This window comes from Staurois parvus, unplaced genomic scaffold (assembly GCF_062004578.1).
Source record: "Staurois parvus isolate SC_StPar_1 unplaced genomic scaffold, SC_StPar_1.0 ptg002013l, whole genome shotgun sequence".
NCBI lineage: Eukaryota > Metazoa > Chordata > Amphibia > Anura > Ranidae > Staurois > Staurois parvus.
This window is the reverse complement of record NW_028319809.1, coordinates 46,792-67,875: the sequence shown is the minus strand read 5'-3', so window position 1 is coordinate 67,875 and position 21,084 is coordinate 46,792. Positions and strand designations below refer to the sequence as shown.

The following is a 21,084-nucleotide window of genomic DNA, read 5'->3' as shown; positions in this document are numbered from 1 at the left end:
ATATGCAATGCACCCAAGTGTCCTGTGGGGGGAGCTATCAATGTGATTATATGCAATGCACCCAAGTGTCCTGTGGGGGGAGCCAGCAATGTTTATATGCAATGCACCCAAGTGTCCTGTGGGGGGAGCCAGCAGTGTGATTGTATGCAATGCACCTAAGTGTCCTGTGGGGGGAGCCAGCCATATTATATGCAATGCACCCAAGTGTCCTGTGGGGGGAGCCAGCAGTGTGATTGTATGCAATGCACCCAAGTGTCCTGTGGGGGGAGCCAGCCATAATATATGCAATGCACCCAAGTGTCCTGTGGGGGGAGAAGGATTGTGATTATATGCAATGCACCCAAGTGTCCTGTGGGGGGAGCCAGCCATATTATATGCAATGCACCCAAGTGTCCTGTGGGGGGACATCTTTGATATTGCGGTGTGTCCCCCTCAGATCCTGACTATTAATGAAGACGGTTCTCTGGGCCTGAAGATCCCGAAGTGTCACGTGTGTGAGCATTGCAACGCTGCCTTCCGAACCAACTACCACCTGCAGAGACACGTGTTCATCCACACAGGTGAGACTCCGCTGTACACGCATCATACTGCCACCGGGGGGCGGTATGGTAGATTGGGTGGCATAGAACCCCTCTCATGTCACCATGGACAGATTTCCATTCACTTCCTGTCCCCGGAGATACAGCAGGATATCTCGGGGACTAACCTGTCCCCACTTGAAGACTTCCCACCACTTCCTCTTCCCACTGTAAAATGCGTCTCTTCCCAGCAATCTGTGCCCTGGCACAGCGCCCACCAGGACTGATGGAGGATCCGCCCAGACCTGGAGGTGGGCTTACCCCTCATATGGCCACTGCATTTACACACACTATATTGGCAAGAGGCCAGGACAAAGCTTTAAGAGTAATTGAGCGGGCTCAGCTGCAGGAGAATTTGGGTAGAAGAGGATGGAGTGAGGAGCCTGGGAGGGGGCCCAGATGGAATAGAGGGGCTCACCTCCAGGTGGGAGGAGCTGGGAAGGCTGAAAGCTTGGAACTTCGCCAGCCTTTGTACATACACTATATTGCCCCAAGTATTGGGCCGCTGGCCTTTCCACCCACATGACCTTTAATGGCCTCCCAGTCTTAGTCCGTAGGGTTCAATATTGAGTTGGCCCCGCCCTTTCCACGCACATGACCTTTAATGGCCTCCCAGTCTTAGTCCATAGGGTTCAATATTGAGTTGGCCCCGCCCTTTCCACACACATGACCTTTAATGGCCTCCCAGTCTTAGTCCGTAGGGTTCAATATTGAGTTGGCCCCGCCCTTTCCACGCACATGACCTTTAATGGCCCCCCAGTCTTAGTCCGTAGGGTTCAACATTGAGTTGGTCCCGCCCTTTCCCCGCACATGACCTTTAATGGCCCCCCAGTCTTAGTCCGTAGGGTTCAATATTGAGTTGGCCCCGCCCTTTCCACACACATGACCTTTAATGGCCTCCCAGTCTTAGTCCGTAGGGTTCAATATTGAGTTGGCCCCTCCCTTTCCACACACCTGACCTTTAATGGCCCCCCCAGTCTTAGTCCGTAGGGTTCAATATTGAGTTGGCCCCGCCCTTTCCACACACATGACTTTTAATGCCCCCCCAGTCTTACTCCGTAGGGTTCAATATTGAGTTGACCCCACCCTTTCCACACACATGACCTTTAATGGCCCCCCAGTCTTAGTCTGTAGGGTTCAATATTGAGTTGGCCCCGCCCTTTCCAGGCACATGACCTTTAATGGCCTCCCAGTCTTAGTCCGTAGGGTTCAATATTGAGTTGGCCCCGCCCTTTCCACACACATGACCTTTAATGGCCCCCAGTCTTAGTCCGTAGGGTTCAATATTGAGTTGGCCCCGCCCTTCCCACACACATGACCTGTAATGGCCCCCCTCAGTCTTAGTCCGTAGGGTTCAATATTGAGTTGGCCCCGCCCTTAGCAGCTATAACAGCTTCAACTCTTCTGGGAAGGCCCCCCACAAGGTTTAGGAGGGTGTCTATGGGAAGGTTGGACCATTCTTCCAGAAGCACATTTGTCAGGTCAGGCACTGATGTCGGGGGAGGGGGCCTGGCTCGCAGTCTCCGCTCTAATTCATCCCAAAGGTGTTCTATGGGGTTGAGGTCAGGACTCTGTGCAGGACAGTCAAGTTCCTCCACCCCAAACTGGCTCCTCCATGTCTTTATGGACCTTGCTTTGTGCACTGGTGGGCAGTCATGTTGGAACAGGAAGGGGCCATCCCCAAACTCTTCCCACAAAGTCGGGAGCATGAAATTGTCCAAAATGTCACCTTAAGAGTTCCCTTCACTGGAACTAGGGGGCCAAGCCCAACCCCTGAAGAACATTCCCAGACCATAATCCCCCCTCCACCAAACTTTACACTTGGCACAATGCAGTCAGGTAAGTACCATTCTCCTGGCCACCGCCAAACCCAGACATGTCCATCGGATTGCCAGACAGAGAAGCGTGATTGGTCACTCCAGAGAACACGTCTCCATGCTCTAGAGTCCAGTGGCGGCGTGCTTTACACCACGGCATCCGATGCTTTGCATTGCACTTGGTGATGGAAGGCTTGGATGCAGCTGCTCGGCCATGGAAACCCATTCCATGAAGCTCTCTACGCACTGTTGTTGGGCTCATCTGAAGGCCACACCAAGTTTGGAGGTCTTTAGCTATTGACTCTGCAGACAGTTGGTGACTTCTGCGCACTGTGTGCTTCAGCATGCGCTGACCCCGCCCTGTCATGTGACGTGGCCTACCACTTGGTGGCTGAGTGGCTGTTGTTCCCAGTGGCTTCCACTTTGTTATAATCCCACTAACAGTTGAGCGTGGAATATTTAGTAGCCAGGAAATGTCACGGATGGACTTATTGCCCAGGTGGCCACCTATCACGGGACCACGCTTGGAGTCACTGAGCTCCTGAGAGCGACCCATTCTTTCACCAATGTTTGTAGAAGCAGTCTGCATGTCTAGGGGCTTGATTGTATACACCTGTGTCCATGGAGGGGATTGGAGCACCTGAATCACATGATATGGAGGGGATTGGAACACCTGAATCACATGATATGGAGGGGATTGGAACACCTGAATCACATGATATGGAGGGGATTGGAACACCTGAATCACATGATATGGAGGGGATTGGAACACCTGAATCACATGATTGGGAGGGGATTGGAACACCTGAATCACATGATTGGGAGGGGATTGGAACAACTGAATCACATGATATGGAGGGGATTGGAACACCCGAATCACATGATTGGGAGGGGATTGGAACACCTGAATCACATGATATGGAGGGGATTGGAACACCTTAATCACATGATATGGAGGGGATTGGAACACCTGAATCACATGATATGGAGGGGATTGGAACACCTGAATCACATGATATGGAGGGGATTGGAACACCTGAATCACATGATATGGAGGGGATTGGAACACCTGAATCACATGATTGGGAGTGGATTGGAAAACATGATATGGAGGGGATTGGAACACCTGAATCACATGATATGGAGGGGATTGGAACACCTGAATCACATGATATGGAGGGGATTGGAACACCTGAATCACATGATATGGAGGGGATTGGAACACCTGAATCACATGATATGGAGGGCGGGTCCAATACTTCAGGCACTATAGTGTATATATATGTGGACACATTTGGGGGAATTCATGAATCCTTTCAGGGCGCTGCACCCAATTCAAGTCCCTGTCACAAACTGCATGAATTTGTCTGCACTGAAGACACTGTACACTCTGATCGATGTTTATAAACAATGTTACTTTGTATCTCTATCTCTCGTCTGATCGATGTTTATAAACAATGTTACTTTGTATCTCTATCTCTCGTCTGATCGATGTTTATAAACAATGTTACTTTGTATCTCTATCTCCCTTCTGATCGATGTTTATAAACAATGTTACTTTGTATCTCTATCTCTCGTCTGATCGATGTTTATAAACAATGTTACTTTGTATCTCTATCTCTCGTCTGATCGATGTTTATAAACAATGTTACTTTGTATCTCTATCTCCCGTCTGATCGATGTTTATAAACAATGTTACTTTGTATCTCCATCTCCCGTCTGATCGATGTTTATAAACAATGTTACTTTGTATCTCTATCTCCAGTGTGATCGATGTTTATAAACAATGTTACTTTGTATCTCTATCTCTCGTCTGATCGATGTTTATAAACAATGTTACTTTGTATCTCTCCATCTCCCGTCTGATCGATGTTTATAAACAACGTTACTTTGTATCTCTCTATCTCCCGTCTGATCGGTGTTTATAAACAATGTTACTTTGTATCTATCCCCCGTCTGATCGATGTTTATAAACAATGTTACTTTGTATCTCTCCATCCCCCGTCTGATCGATGTTTATAAACAATGTTACTTTGTATCTATCCCCCGTCTGATCGATGTTTATAAACAATGTTACTTTGTATCTATCCCCCGTCTGATTGATGTTTATAAACAATGTTACTTTGTATCTATCCCCCGTCTGATCGATGTTTATAAACAATGTTACTTTGTATCTATCCCCCGTCTGATCGATGTTTATACACGCTGTTTCAGGCGGATCTTTGTGAGGGTATGTAGTATTTTTAGTGTCATCAGCTGGTTAAAAGGCAACTCCAGCCAATCAGCTGAGAGCAGGAAGTGCCAGCAGATTCATACGATCCTGTGTTGTGCCGTAGAGCCCGCAGTTCCTCTTCTGCTGCCGTCCCGCCTTTAGTGACATCACCGCACTGACCTCTGCATGTTCTACCCCAATCGCCTTAGCAGCCACACCCACTGTAAGCCAGATTTCATCTTTCACCCGGTGTACGGCATCACACATAGAGCTGATTACAATGGTTAAATGTGGAAAGTGTCTGTTAAATAAAAGCGAGTTGTAGTCTGTATGTATGGAGATGATGAGAAGGAGGAGGAGGATGATGATGATGAGAAGGAGGAGGAGGAGGAGGATGATGATGATGAGGAGGAGCTGACCTTTAATTGTTGTCACCCAGGTGAGAAGCCGTTCCAGTGCGCTCAGTGTGACATGCGCTTCATCCAGAAGTATCTGCTGCAGCGACACGAGAAGATTCACACAGGTAAGCGGGGAGGCCGGTCGGGGGTCCTGCGTGTTCCGGGGCCAGTCCTGCGTGTTCCGGGACCCTTCCTATATTTCATCTTTTCATTATTATTATTATTATATTTTATTTGCTGCGTCTTCCCAGGAGAGAAGCCTTTCCACTGCGACGAGTGCGGAATGCGATTCATCCAGAAGTATCACATGGAAAGACATAAGAGGACGCACAGCGGAGAGAAACCCTACCAGTGCGAGTACTGCCTGCAGGTGTGTTCATCCAACCAGAGGGGGCGCTGTCACCTGTCTATGGGGGTGTTCTGTTATTACCCGCCCACTCCTCCAGACTGACACACACCCATCAAGGCATAACTCCTCCCACTGGTTGCATCAGGACAGAGGAGCACTGAGGCAGGGAGCTGTGACGTGTTGCTATGTACAGCCCCTTGTCAGCTCCTCCCACCAGCCATGATCTTCCTGCATTGCATAGAGAAGCATGTGCTAATGAGGAGTATTCTCATAGGAGGAGAGGGCGGAGTGACGGATAGATGAGCTCCTCGGTCTGCTGCTTCTCCTTGCACTGTCCAGTCGGGGGTGGGAGGGCCAGCTTTGGCTGATGTTAAATGGCAGTTGCAGGGAACCCATGAGAGCAGTCGGTAGAGGAATATTGTTCTCTCACAATGCTGCAGCTGAAATCAAATCACAAAGTCCATTCAGTTTATTTCCGGTATTTCTATGGCGCCATCGATTGACGCAGCGCTTTACATACAGTTCGGTCCATATAGATTTGGGCACAGGCACAATTTTAGGTTCTAGTTCTATGATGGATATGGATGGGCATTGCGCACTCTCTGGTGTAATTGGAGGGTGTGTACATCCACATTGGGGGAGGGGTTTAGGAATTACAGCTCTTACAAGTAGCCACCCCCTTTTTCAATGTACATAATCTGCACGGGATCAAATCATTATTTTCCCCACTGTAAAAGGTAAAAAGATTTTGTACGTTTGCCCACTTACAGAGAAATAAAGGGTCTATAATTCTTATCATCAGTCTTAGATCATAGAGACAGAATATTGACCAAAAATCCAGAAACAACGAACGATACAAATGTTATAAATGGAGTTGCAGTTCAGAGAGTAAAATAAGTATTTGATCCCCAAGCAAAACCTGACTTAGTACTTGGTGGAGGAACCCTTGTTGGTGAGCACAGAGGTGAGCCATTCCTTGTAGTTGGTGGAGGAACCCTTGTTGGTGAGCACAGAGGTGAGCCATTCCTTGTAGTTGGTGGAGGAACCCTTGTTGGTGAGCACAGAGGTGAGACGTTCCTTGTAGTTGGTGGAGGAACACTTGTTGGTGAGCACACAGGTGAGACGTTCCTTGTAGTTGGTGGAGGAACCCTTGTTGGTGAGCACAGAGGTGAGACGTTCCTTGTAGTTGGTGGAGGAACACTTGTTGGTGAGCACACAGGTGAGACGTTCCTTGTAGTTGGTGCAGGAACCCTTGTTGGTGAGCACAGAGGTGAGACGTTCCTTGTAGTTGGTGGAGGAACCCTTGTTGGTGAGCACAGAGGTGAGACGTTCCTTGTAGTTGGTGGAGGAACCCTTGTTGGCGAGCACAGAGGTGAGACGTCCCTTGTAGTTGGTGGAGGAACACTTGTTGGTGAGCACAGAGGTGAGACGTTCCTTGTAGTTGGTGGAGGAACCCTTGTTGGTGAGCACAGAGGTAAGACGTTCCTTGTAGTTGGTGGAGGAACACTTGTTGGTGAGCACACAGGTGAGACGTTCCTTGTAGTTGGTGCAGGAACCCTTGTTGGTGAGCACAGAGGTGAGACGTTCCTTGTAGTTGGTGGAGGAACCCTTGTTGGTGAGCACAGAGGTGAGACGTTCCTTGTAGTTGGTGGAGGAACCCTTGTTGGCGAGCACAGAGGTGAGACGTCCCTTGTAGTTGGTGGAGGAACCCTTGTTGGAGAGCACAGAGGTGAGCCATTACTTGTAGTTGGTGGAGGAACCCTTGTTGGTGAGCACAGAGGTGAGACGTTCCTTGTAGTTGGTGGAGGAACCCTTGTTGGCGAGCACAGAGGTGAGACGTTTCCTGTAGTTGCTGGAGGAACCCTTGTTGGCAATCACAGAGGTCAGACGTTCCTTGTAGTTGGTGGAGGAACCCTTGCTGGTGAGCACAGAGGTGAGACGTTACTTGTAGTTGGTGGAGGAACCCTTGTTGGCGAGCACAGAGGTGAGACGTTCCTTGTAGTTGGTGGAGGAACCCTTGTTGGTGAGCAGAGAGGTGAGACGTTCCTTGTAGTTGGTGGAGGAACCCTAGTTGGTGAGCAGAGAGGTGAGACGTTCCTTGTAGTTGGTGGAGGAACCCTTGTTGGCGAGCACAGAGGTGAGACGTTCCTTGTAGTTGGTGAAGGAACCCTTGTTGGCGAGCAGAGAGGTGAGACGTTCCTTGTAGTTGGTGGAGGAACCCTTGTTGGTGAGCACAGAGGTGAGACATTTCTTGTATTTGGTGGAGGAACCCTAGTTGGCGAGCACAGAGGTGAGACGTTCCTTGTAGTTGGTGGAGGAACCCTAGTTGGTGAGCACAGAGGTGAGACGTTCCTTGTAGTTGGTGAAGGAACCCTTGTTGGCGAGCAGAGAGGTGAGACGTTCCTTGTAGTTGGTGGAGGAACCCTTGTTGGCGAGCACAGAGGTGAGACGTTCCTTGTAGTTGGTGGTAGAACCCTTGTTGGTGAGCAGAGAGGTGAGACGTTCCTTGTAGTTGGTGGAGGAACCTTGTTGGCGAGCACAGAGGTGAGACGTTCCTTGTAGTTGGTGGAGGAACCCTTGTTGGTGAGCAGAGAGGTAAGACGTTTCTTGTAGTTGGTGGAGGAACCCTTGTTGGCGAGCACAGAGGTGAGACGTTCCTTGTAGTTGGTGGAGGAACCCATGTTGGCAAGCAGAGAGGTGAGACGTTTCCTGTAGTTGGTGGAGGAACCCTTGTTGGTGAGCAGAGAGGTGAGACCTTTCCTGTAGTTGGTGGAGGAACCCTTGTTGGCGAGCACAGAGGTGAGACGTTCCTTGTAATTGGTGGAGGAACCCTTGTTGGTAAGCACAGAGGTGAAACGTTTCTTGTAGATGGTGGAGGAAGCCTTGTTGGCAAGCAGAGAGGTGAGACGTTTCCTGTAGTTGGTGGAGGAACCCTTGTTGGTGAGCAGAGAGGTGAGACCTTTCCTGTAGTTGGTGGAGGAACCCTTGTTGGCGAGCACAGAGGTGAGACGTTCCTTGTAGTTGGTGGAGGAACCCTTGTTGGTGAGCACAGAGGTGAAACGTTTCTTGTAGATGGTTCCCAGGTTTGCACACATCTCAGGAGGGATTTGGTCCACTCTCCTTTACAGATCTCTAAATATTTGAGACCTCCTTCTCTCTAGTACCCTGGTCTCCTCCTCCCATGCCCGCCTCCAGGATTTCTCCAGGGTGTCGCCCATCCTTTGGAACTCCCTGCCCTAACCCATCAGACAATGACCTACTCTCCTCTCTTTTAGGCGCACCCTGAAAACCCATCTCTTCAGAGAAGTCTACTCCACCCCCTTCTAATTTGCCGACCTCCTCCACTCTTCCTACCACTCCATCCCCCACAGCTATCTCCTCCTGTGCCACCATCCCCTCCCTCATAGATTGTAAGCTCCAAAGATCAGGGCCCTCGATCCCCTCATGTTTTGCATTGTATTGGTATTGTTCTGTCACATGTTCTGTCCCCTCTGTAATGTACAGCGCTGAGCGAACTATTGGCGCTTTATAAATACTGTATAATAATAATACTTGAGGTTTCTTAGCTGTCACTTGGCAACCCGAACTTTCAGCTCCCTCCATACATTTTCTATAGGATGAAGGTCTGGAGACTGGCTAGGCCACTCCATGACCTTATTGTGCTTCTTCTTGAGCCGCTCCTTTGTTGCCTCGGCAGTATATGTTGAGTCATTGTCATGCTGGAAGACCCATCCACGACCCATTTTCAATGTCCTGGCTGAGGGAAGAAGTTTCTCACCCAAGATTTTAAAATAAATGGCCTTGTCCATTGGCCCCTTAATGCGGCAAAGTCAGCCTGTACCTTTAGCAGAGAAACAGACCCAAAGCATAATGTCTCCACCTCCGTGCTGGACTGTAGAGATGGTGTTCTTAGGGTCATAGTCAGCATTTCCTCCTCCAAACACGGCGAGTCGAGTTAATGCCAAAGAGCTCAATTGTGGTCTCATCTGACCACAGGACTTTCTCCCAATCCTTCTCTGAATCATTCATGTTCATTGGCAACCTTCAGACGGGCCTGTACATGTGCCTTCTTGAGGAGGGGGACCTTGCGGGCACTGCATGATTTCAGTCCATGGCGACGTGTTGTGTTACCAATGGTTGGTTCGGTGACTGTGGTCCCAACTGCCTTGAGACCATTCACAAGCTCCTCCCGTGTAGTTCTTGGCTGGTCCCTCACTTTTCTCATGATCATCCTTACCCCATGAGGTGAGATCTTGCATGGAGCTCCAGACTGAGGGTGATTGATGGTTACTTTGTATTTCTTCCATTTGCAAATAATCGCTCCAACAGTCGTCTCCTTCTCACCAAGCTTCTGGCTGATGATCTTGTAGCCCATTCCATCCTTGTGCAGGTCTACAATCTTGTCCCTGAGGTCCTCTGACAGCTCTTTGGTCTTGCCCATGGTGGTGGTGAGGTGTGAATGGAAGAACAGAGATTCTGTGGACAGGTGTCTGCTATACACGCAACGAGTTGTCGTTAGGGGGACCTTCTTACATTGACAGGACTGATCTGTGTACCACATGAGCACATCGCCGTTCTGTGGGAGCCAGAATCATTGTTGGTTGGTGGGGATCAAACACTTATTCTACTCACCGAACTGCAACTCCATTTATAACATTTGTATCCTGTTTTTCTGGATTTTTGGTCAATATTCTGTCTCTATCATTTATATACATCTATGATACAAATTACAGAACCGTCATTTCTCTGTAAGTGGGTGAACCTACAGACTCTGCAGGGGAGCGAATCATTATTTTCCTCCCTGTAGGTGCCTATTGCTGTCACAGGGGATGTTTACAGCAACAAAGTGATAAAAAAAATAAAATAAAACACAAATTAAAGCAACAGTGTAAAAATGACCCCCCCCCCCCCTTCCTGACCAGGTCATTTGTTTGTGATACGGCACTGCATTAATTTAACTGACAATTGCGCGGTCATGCAACGCTGCACCCAAATGAAATGTACGTTCTTTTTCCCCTACAAAAGCTTTCTTTCGGTGGTATTTGATCACCTGTGCATTTTTTATTCTCTGCGCTATAAACAAAAAAAGACCGACAATTTTGAGAAGAAAAAAAATATTTTTGACTTTTTGCTAATAAACATATCCAGTAAAAAAAATGTAAAAAATCAAATTTCGTCATAAATAAAAAAACTCATTGGTGATTATATACCATCAAAAGAAAGCTCTATCTGTCTCGAAAAAAAAAGAAAGAAAAAAAAAGTCTAATGGGTACAGTGTTGCATGACCGCGCAAGTGCCATTCAAAGTGTGAAAGCTGAGATTTGGCCTGGACTGGAAGGGGGTGACCGCGCCCGGTATTGAAGGAGTTAAATCGAGCGACATATTTGATTTATGTGAAGAGCGCTGACACTGATAGAAAGTCTTTTGTTTGTTTTTCCCGCCAGTATTTCTCCCGGACGGACCGCGTACTGAAGCACAAGCGCATGTGCCACGAGAACCGAGAGCGCAAAGTCAGCAAAAGTGGCAGCAAGTCCAGCCTGTTATCCCCGGACGGCGACGTGTTCTCTGCGCTGGCCAAAGAAGGGGCGTTACCGAAGAAGAAGCAGAGGACGGACAAGATGAAGCTGCTGGGGCTGAGCGATAAGGAGGGCGCCCTGGAAAAGGCGGAGCAGAAGAAGGACAAGGCGGAGTTCCTGCCCCTGTACCCCAACAGTACCAAAGTGAAAGACGAGTACATGGTGACGGAGTACTCGGTGGAAATGCCTCATCCCTCCGTCAGCGACCTGCACCTCCAGGAAGACGTGTCCGCCGCCATCAGCCCCCCAAAACTGCTGATCAAGAAAGTGAGCAACAAAAAGAGCGTCAAACACGCGCTGGAGCAGAGCCAGGCGCTGGAGCAGAGCCAAGCCCTGGAGCAAAGCCAGGCCATGGCGGCACTCAGCGCCTTCAACGACGGCAAAGTGGACAAGTATACTTTCGAACTGGTGGACAAACAGGCCTTGCTGGACTCTGGAAGCAACTCAGACATGGACCACGGCGACCCCATGCAGGAGGGGGCAACCAAACCGGCCAACAGCAGCGTCAGCTACGACGAGGCCATGCAGTTCTCCAAGAAGAAGCGCTACCTGCTGGCCGCCACCGGCAACAGCAGCAGCCGCGAATACGCCCTGAACGTGGGCACTATGGCCTCCCAGCCGTCGGCCACACAGGCAGCCGTGGCCAGCGTCATGGACGAGAATAGCACGGCCACCCTTATAGACGCTCAGGCGCTGAACGTGGACATCAAGGCGAACCACGAGAAGAACGTGATTCCGGACGAAGTGCTGCAGACGCTGTTGGATCATTATTCGCACAAAGCCAACGGGCAGCACGAGATCGCCTTCAGCGTTGGAGATACGGAAGTCACTTCCAGCATCTCCATCAACTCCTCTGGGGTGGGGGAGACCAGCCAGCCAGAGAACCTCGGGGCCACCGCCCAGGTCCCACAGTCAGACAAGGCCAGCATGCTGCAAGAGTATTCGAAGTTTCTTCAGCAGGCTCTAGAACGGACCAGCCAAAACGACGCCTATCTGAACAACACGGGCCTGAACTTCGTCACCGATAGCCAGGCGCTCTCCAGTACGGCAGCCTTTCCCGCGCTGGACAAGCACGTCTACGCTACGCTGCCCATCTCTACGTACAGAGCGAGCATGAGCACCCCACTGAGGGTGTCGCCTGACAAATCTCACTTCGGACTCATAGTGACTGACGCCCAAAGCACCTTCAGCTTTACAGCGGACGACGGAAGTCACGCCTCCCCCACGCCTTCGTCATCGGCGCAGGATTTCATCGATCAAGTGACGGCTCAGAAGAAGCCCGAGGCGCAGCAGACTGTCCACCAGACCTACCAGCTGGCCGCCTTCGAGCAGCCGTTCAGAGCGCAGTACCACGGCAGCCGCCCCCCCGGGATATCGCCCCAGTTCAGCCCCGCCAACGGACAGGTGAACCTGCGGCCGCCCACGGCCGCCGCCGACTTCTCAGAATTCCCCCTGGTGAATGTAAGCGAGAGCAGGACCCCCTTGGCTTCAACCCCTGACCCGGCCGCTAGCCAGACCTTTGGCTAACGCTTTCAGTTGGAGTTCCTTTTGTATCCACAAGGGGGAATGTTGCACATTGGTAAACCTTACAGGAAGCCGGCGGTGTTAAATCAGCAGTCTGCCCCCCCCCCTTCCCCTCCCCCCCTCCCCCCAGCGCCCATATAATGCCCCGTTTCTTCACCTTTGCAAGGAAACTGGATTGCGGGTGTCAGTATTGTGTGCGCTGAGAGCAGAGTGCTTCCTCAGGAGGACTGGGGTGTGCCGCTCAGTCTGGTACACTGGTTGTTGCTGGTTGGGTGGGGGGGAGGGGGGGTTCAGATGTATTTTGGCTTTGCTGTGCTCAGGCTGCTGTTTTAACCCTTTTGGGGTCACCGGTGAAGCTGTTTTTGTTTTTTTTTTTACCTAAAGAGGTAACAAATTCTCTATGGCACTTTAAAGAGACCTGTTTGATATTGTGGCCCCTGGATAACGAGGGGCCACTCCGCTCCGCAGTCCCAGCTTATGTTTTTTTTTTTAATGTCACAGTAGAGGAGCGGGGCCAATTCAAGACCGATGAAGAGAGGGGACGGGGTCCTACATGGCACCCAAACAACCCCCCGTTCCCTCCATCTGTATAGAAGAAATGACAGGACTCTGGCCTTACGTGTTAAAGAGGTCTGCAGAGCTGTTGTACTGAGGCCTTCTCACTGTCGGTGCAATGCTCTGCAGACGATTGGCCATGTCATTGGGGGTACGCCGCCCGTATCTATAGGGTGGTGGTGGTGGTGATATACTGACACTGTAGAAGCCATGGTCTCCACAGGTGCCTGAACTTACTGTAGCACTTACCTACGGCAATGGCGGAAGTACTGCCAGCGCCAGGTGGGGGTCCGTCTCAGGCCTGTGAGAATGTATAGACCTGCCGCAGCCCCGGTTCCCATGGTAGGCAATGGCCGACCTCCACATTGACCTCCACACAATGACCTCCACATTGTGTTTCTGAGCTTGTACAGCGTATCTGGAGGTTCCTCAGATCTACAGGGGGTGGTGGTGGGGGGACCTCCTGAACACAAGTCCACAGGAGAGACGTTTTGATGGTTGGTACCCAGGCGTGGGATAAACGCACTTTTAATGGCCGCCTGCGCAGGGCTTGTATGACTCAGTAATAAGCAGATTCTCACGCGGTGAGAGGAAAAAGCACTTATCAGCAGCTCTATCAGTTTATATTTTCTTTAGTTGTCCTCCAATGGGTTTTAGGCGCTTGTGGGTCTGTGCATCCGGTAATTCGGCGCTCACACACACATATGATACATATCTATATGTAGCGGGATTTCTATGTGTTTTTAAGGGGTTTTATGTTAATTCTGGTACAGAGCATGTCCTCTGGTCATCCTATGAAGCTGTGTGACAACGTTTCATGTTTTTTAAATGAACCTGCGTAATTGCGGGGGCATCAGGAATTGTTTAATTAATAGCTTGCCCCCTCCCCCCCACTCCCAACCCCAACCCGAGCTCCTGTAGAGTATTCTCCTGCCGTCTGCCCTAGAAAAAGCTTTCATTTCCAGTTGTTACACTGGAGGCTTGAAGGCACCAGAGGGGCAGATATTCAGCCTTCTTGCAGATGTGAGTTTAGAATTTTTAGGACTTTTCCAAAAATTTGGAACCCAGATTCAAAGCTTCACATGTGACAATAGAGGGGTCGCACCTTCTCCCAGCCCTCTGTAACCATCGACAGGATGGGGATTAGATGTAGCTCCATTTTATCATTATGCGGTTGCGTTGGGGTTCTCTGAAATTACACGTTGGTGCGCTTGGAGACAATGACCTCGCTGCTTCACTTCAAGGCGGAGGTGCAGTCGGGATTTCCACTTTTACAGGAAAAGGTTTCTTTTACGTTGTAGCTCCTCATCTGTTATCGCGCAGTTTTTATTGTAGCACTTAGAGATTATTTTTATGATTCTCCACTTTAATATGAAATCATTCGGGAAGTTCTGAAAAATGTTTTAAATTTGTACATTTAGCACTTTTAGGAGAGAGAGATATCTGGAGTCACAGAGAGGGCCCAGTCTAGCCCCCTTTGGTGGGCCCAGTTTGACCCTCTTTGGAGGTCACAGAGAGGGCTTAGTCTGCCCCCCTTTGGCGGTCACTGAGAGGGCCATATTCTGCTCCCATGTGTTGGGCCCAGTCTACTTGTCTTTGGTAGTCACAGAGAGGGCTTAGTCTATCCCACTTTGGCGATCACAGAGAGAATCTAGTCTACGCCCCTTTGGCGATCACAAAGAGGGCTCAGTCTACCCCCCTTTGGCAATCACAGAGAGGGCCTAGTCTACCCCCCCCCCCCTTTGGCGGGCCCAGTCTACTTCCCTTTGGTAGTCACAGAGAGGGATTATTCTATCACCCTTTGGTGGGCCCAGTCTACTCTCCTTTGGCAATCACAGAGAGGGCCTAGTGTACCCTACTTTGGTGGGCCCAGTCTACTTTCCTTTGATGGTCAAGAGAAGGTCCAGTTTACTCTTCTATGATGGGCCCATTGTACCCTTCCCCCCCAGTCTACTTTCCTCTGTTGAGCCCAGTGTACTCCTCTATGAAGGGCCCAGTGTAACCCCCTTTGGTGGTCACAGATTGAGCCCCTTGTACTCATCTTTATGTTGGCCCAGCGTACTCCGCTTTGGCAGGTTGATTATTCTCCTATTTGGTGGGCCCTTTGTACTCACCTTTGGTGGTCCCAAACTGGGCCCAGGGTACTCATCTTTGGGTGGGCCCAGTGTACTCCCCTTTGGCAGGCTGATTGTACTCCTGTTTGGTGGGTCCATTGTATTCCCCATTGGTGGGCCCAGTGTACTCCCCTTTCTCAGGCTCATTGTATTCCCCTTTGGTGGGCCCATTGTATTCCTCTTTGGTGGGCCCAGTGTACTCGCCATTGGTGGTCACAGAAAGGGCCCACCATATTCCCTTTTGTTGGTTTCTGCTTTTAACTGCACTTTACCCAATCGACGTGCTGAACACGTCTAGAAATGTCTGACAAGTGCACAAGGCTGGCTGGACAAATCTCCAGAGTTGGGCCAAATCTCCAGCATGATGAAAGCTTTCCAGGGCCCCGTTTATTATTTCCGGTGAACACACATACTCTGTCACCTATAATTGGTTTTCCTCACCTAGTGCTGGATTACCCGTTCCCTGAATTATTACAGGTATTGCCCATTGCTGCAAAGAAAAGTTACCACCCAGAGCTGCCAATCAGAATTTCTCTTTTCATTTTCGGATCTGCTGCAGAAATATAAAAGGAGAATTCTGACTGGGTGCCTCAAGGAGGGTTTGTACACTTCTTAGAATCTTTCATGCATCAGCCCTTTGGGAGTGATCCTCTAGAACGGCCTTTCTCAACCTTTTTACCCCAGAGGAACACTGGCAGAAATTTTCAAGCTTCAGAGTCCCTTGCATTTGTAGTCAGTTTGAAGAAGGTCCCCCCCATTATTGGCCACTGGTGGGAGAAAGGCCCTACTTACGTTTGTGTTCAGAGGGAGATGTGCCTCTTTACATTGGATGTCAGTAGAAAGAAAGCACGGTTATACTGAGGGTCAGTGGGAAGACTGTGACCCTTACATTGGGTAGGTCAGTGGGAAGAATGTTCCTCTTACATTGGGGGGTCAGTGGGAAGACTGTGACCCTTACATTGGGTAGGTCAGTGGGAAGAATGTTCCTCTTACATTGGGGGGTCAGTGGGAAGACTGTTCTTCTTACGTTGGAGGGTCAGTGGGAAGACTGTTCTCCTTACATTGGGGGGGGGGGGGGTCAGTGGGAAGACTATTCTCCTTACATTGGGGGGGTGGTCAGTGGGAAGACTGTTCCCCTTACATTGGGAAGGGGGGGGGAGTCAGTGGGAGGACTGTATCCCTTACATTGGGGGTCAGTGGAAAGACTGTTCCCCTTACATTGGGAAGGGGGGCGGGTGTCAGTGGGAAGACTGTGACCCTTACATTGGGCAGGTCAGTGGGAAGAATGTATTCCTTACATTGGGGGGGTCAGTGGGAAGACTATTCCCCTTACATTGGGAAGGGGGGGGGTCAGTGGGAAGACTGTATCCCTTACATTGGGGGTGTCAGTGGGAAGACCGTGACCCTTACATTGGGAAGGGAGGGGGTCAGTGGGAAGACTGTATCCCTTACATTGGGTGGGTCAGTGGGAAGAATGTTCCTCTTACATTGGGGGCCAATGGGTAGACTGTTCCCCTTACATTTGGGTGGGGGGGGGGGTCAGTGGGAAGACTGTTCCCCTTACATTGGGAAGGGGGGGGGTCAGTGGGAAGACTGTATCCCTTACATTGGGGGGTCAGTGGGAAGACTGTTTCCCTTAAATTGGGGGTCAGTAGGAAGACTGTTTCCCTTAAATTGGGGGTCAGTGGGAAGATTGTTCTTTTTACATTGAAGGTCAGTGGGAGGACTGTTCCCCTTACATTGGGGGGGAAGGGGGTCAGTGGGAAGACTGTTACTCTTAAATTGGGGGGGTCAGTGGGAAGACTGTTACTCTTACATTGGGTTGGGAGGGGGGTCAGTGGAAAGACTGTTCCCCTTACATTGGGGATCATTGGGGAATATGCCCCTCATACAGACAACTAAAAAGATCATTGGTGTCAATGGTTACCTATTTGAGAATCGAGAGGTTCCACTGGTCTCACCCCATCAGGCACCATCAGGTGGGAGATCAGTCTGCCACTCAAGAACCCCTTGCGGCCTCTGAAGTACCCCTGGTTGAGAAAGGCTTCTCTAGAATATGGGCTCCTCCAGATATTGTTGAAGCATACCGTTGACTGACACAGCATGCTGGGACTTGCAGTGGCACCTGGAGGTAGAGAGGTGTCCAAGCTGTGCACTTCTGTCCAGGCAACCCTGCTGTTGGCTCTGTCCTAGAAAGGGATGCATTGTATTGATCTATCAGATATAGAAAGTTTGCGCTCAAATCCAAGCGTCATGTACTGTGTCTGAGCGTATGTATTCCATGGCATTGAGTTCTATACACATGGGCCTCAGCCGAGGGCTCCATCGTATGGAAGAACATGATGATAGAGCATCTAAGGTATAACTCAAGCGCTCCGTGATTATCATCTTACTTGCTTTGTTTATGGCGGAGTACACACGGGCCGAATATCGGGTGGCATCGGCTGCTTCAACGGAAACCGGCCAACATTCGGCCCGTGTGTACGGCAACCGGTCTGACAGAAGCCAGGCGTTTTGTGGAAGAGGCATTACCAAAGAATTGACTATTCAATAGAAAACCTCCGATGAATCTATATATCTAGGTCAGTGAGATTCAGATCTGCCATAAATGAAATTGATGATGCAGAAATCTGAGACAGAGGAAGTTCCGTAGAGCAGGGAGTACGCTCCCATTGTCCCTGGCATGGGCTCTGTGGAATTTGGTTGCAGTGAAATGCACAGAACTCAGAAACTGATCGATCTTTCATCATAAGATAATAATATTCTGTTGCTTGTTCTCACATGTTCCCCGGAATTGCCCTTTGTCTAATGTCCCTCCCCCAGCAGCCTCTGATTGGATAGTGAAAGGAGAAGCAGCAGACTGATGAGGTCATCTCTGTGTCACTCTCCACTTTCCTCCTATCAGCTTGCCCCTTGTTAGCACATGCACATTTCAGCACACTTGAATGGCTCCTTGTGCTACTTCTCCATTCCCCAGTCTGATCTCTGCTGTACAGGGGCTGCAGGAGACTTTGTCTTTTATATCTGCCTTGAGTTTAGCTTTACTGTTCATGTGTAAAAAGCTGTACTTCCTCCTGTTGTTGTAGATCAGGGGTCTCCAAAAAGGGCCAGATTATTGTCCTTCAGACTTACTGGCATCTGTAAACATCGCCACATAGGCACCAAATGGTAGCATTGGGAGGAATGGTGCCCCATTGTTGGCGTCAGTTGGAGAAATGGTGCCCTATTGTTAGTGTCAGTGAGAGGAATGGTGACCCATTGTTGGTATCAGTGGGAGGAATGGTGCTCCATTGTTGGTGTCAGTGGGAGGAATGGTGCTCCATTGTTGGTATCAGTGGGAGGAATGGTGCTCCATTGTTGGTGTCAGTGGGAGGAATGGTACCCATTGTTGGTGTCAGTGGGAGGAGTGGTGACCCATTGTTGGTATCAGTGGGAGGAATGGTGACCCATTGTTGGTGTCAGTGGGAGGAATGGTGACCCATTGTTGGTATCAGTGAAAGAAATGGTGCCCTATTGTTGGTATCAGTGAGAGGAATGGTGCTCCATTGTTGGTATCAGTGGGAGGAATGGTGCTCCATTGTTGGTATCAGTGGGAGGAATGGTGCCCCATTTTTGGTATCAGTGGGAGGAATGGTGCCCCATTTTTGGTATCAGTGGGAGGAATGGTGCCCCATTGTTGGTATCAGTGAGAGAAATGGTGCCCCATTGTTGGTATCAGTGGGAGGAATGCTTCCCCATTGTTGGTATCAGTGGGAGGAATGCTTCCCCATTGTTGGTATCAGTGGGAGGAATGCTTCCCCATTGTTGGTATCAGTGGGAGGAATGCTTCCCCATTGTTGGTATCAGTGGGAGGAATGCTTCCCCATTGTTGGTATCAGTGTGAGGAATGGTGCCCCATTGTTGGTATCAGTGGGAGGAATGGTGCCCCATTGTTGGTATCAGTGGGAGGAATGGTGCCCCATTGTTGGTATCAGTGGGAGGAATGGTGCCCCATTGTTGGTATCAGTGGGAGGAATGGTTCCCCATTGTTGGTATCAGTGGGAGGAATGGTTCCCCATTGTTGATGTCATTTGGAAGAATAGAATTTTGTATCAGTGGGAGGAATAGTGCCCCGAGGGCCGGATAAAGGCATGCAAAGGGCCACGTCCGTCCCCTGGGCCGCAGTATGAGGACCACTGTTGTAGATGATGAGTTGGCTGTAGCTTGGTGACTTGCACTCACCTTCTCAGTACTGCAGCTTCATTCTAAAGCTATGACTTCACTGTGAACTGGCAGTGGAAAAACCCGGAGAGAAGTGAGGAAGGATCCTTGTCTCGGACCTGCCGGATGTAGGATTTGAGCACAGACTTTCTTATAGATTGTATAGAAGTCGTTTGCCAACATATTCCCTGTTGCTAGTGTTTCAGCAATGGGCAGAGCTGGGTATTTCTTGGAGACAGGTCCTCTTTGCACTGACCTATGGTACATTGTCACTCCCTTGGGTGTTCTGTGGGAGACGTTGTTGGGGTTCGTTATGATAGACACCTGTCCCAGACATTTCAGAGTCTCCCGCTCTCTGCATCTGGAGTCTCACAATCAGCACTTAGTAAATCTGAACATAGCACTTAAATTGTATTGTAAATGAAATATGGCCTTTTGAACCCCCCCCCTTCCCTGTGTGATGCCGCCACATGTAAAAATGGCTCCTTCCTTCCCACGTCGGCAAAGCCTGACAATTACTGACTGATTACCAGAGACAGTCCTGAGCGTTACGGATTTGTCCCTGGAAAAAGTCTGTCCTACAAAATGTCCCTCAACTCCTTTTGTATGAACTGACCAGCAGTTTCTTAAAATGTAAGAATGAATTGTATTTATAATCTGGGCTTTTTAAGTAAATATTTATAGAAAAGTAGCAATTCTCTATATTTTATACACACGTCCTTTATTGGTACAGAGCGACTTCGGGGTGCGGCAAACTTAGGCGCACCAACCGAGCGTCATGGTCCCACCAATGACTCAACTGAGCGGCAGTGATAGACACGTTAACTGAATGGTAGTGTCCCAGCAGTGATAGAACTGCACCAACCGAGCGTCATGGTCCCACCAATGACTCAGACGCATCAACTGAGCGGCAGTGATAGACACGTTAACTGAATGGTAGTGTCCCAGCAGTGATAGAACTGCACCAACCGAGCGGCAATGTCCCACCCGAGAGGGAATGTTCCAACAATGACAGGGCTTAGGCTTGGCAACCAAGTAGCAATGTCCCGGCAATGATAGTCACCCGAGAGGGAATGTTCCAACAATGACAGGGCTTAGGCTTGGCAACCAAGCAGCAATGTCCCGGCAATGATAGACATCACCCGAGAGGGAATGTTCCAACAATGACAGAACTTAGGCTTGGCAACCAAGCAGCAATGTCCCGGCAAAGATAAGACTCAGACACATCAACCGAGCGGCAATGTCCCGCCAATGATAGACATCACCCAAGAGGGAATGTTCCAACAATGATAGAACTTAGGCTTGGCAACCAAGCAGCAATGTCCTGGCAATGATAGACATCACCTGAGAGGCAATGTTCCAACAATGACAGAACTTAGGCTTGGCAACCAAGCAGCAATGTCCCGGCAATGATAGTCACCCGAGAGGGAATGTTCCAACAATGACAGAACTTAGGCTTGGCAACCAAGTAGCAATGTCCGGGCAAAGATAAGACTCAGACACATCAACCGAGTGGCAATGTCCCGCCAATGATAGACATCACCCAAGAGGGAATGTTCCAACAATGATAGAACTTAGGCTTGACAACCAAGCAGCAATGTCCTGGCAATGATAGACATCACCTGAGAGGCAATGTTCCAACAATGACAGAACTTAGGCTTGGCAACCAAGCAGCAATGTCCCGGCAATGATAGACATCACCCGAGAGGGAATGTTCCAACAATGACAGAACTTAGGCTTGGCAACCAAGCAGCAATGTCC

The 21,084-nt window shown here is 49.7% G+C and overlaps 1 protein-coding gene across 4 annotated transcripts in view; it reads left to right on the top strand.

Annotated features, from left to right (window-relative positions):
• LOC149433036 (zinc finger protein 148-like) overlaps positions 1 to 16,161 on the top strand; it is a 29,508-nt gene extending 13,347 nt beyond the window's left edge. For 2 of the 4 annotated variants that reach the window (XM_089664732.1, XM_089664731.1), the window contains exons 4-7: positions 437 to 560; positions 5,047 to 5,130; positions 5,257 to 5,375; positions 10,799 to 16,161. In XM_089664732.1, coding sequence (XP_089520858.1) covers positions 437 to 560; positions 5,047 to 5,130; positions 5,257 to 5,375; positions 10,799 to 12,457 — 1,986 coding nt within the window. In that variant the 3' untranslated portion in view covers positions 12,458 to 16,161. Of the gene's footprint in view, positions 1 to 436; positions 561 to 5,046; positions 5,376 to 10,798 lie in introns of all 4 variants that reach the window. The other 2 variants (XM_089664730.1, XM_089664729.1) reach the window with 1 other exon arrangement.
• The last annotated feature ends 4,923 nt before the right edge of the window (positions 16,162 to 21,084 follow it).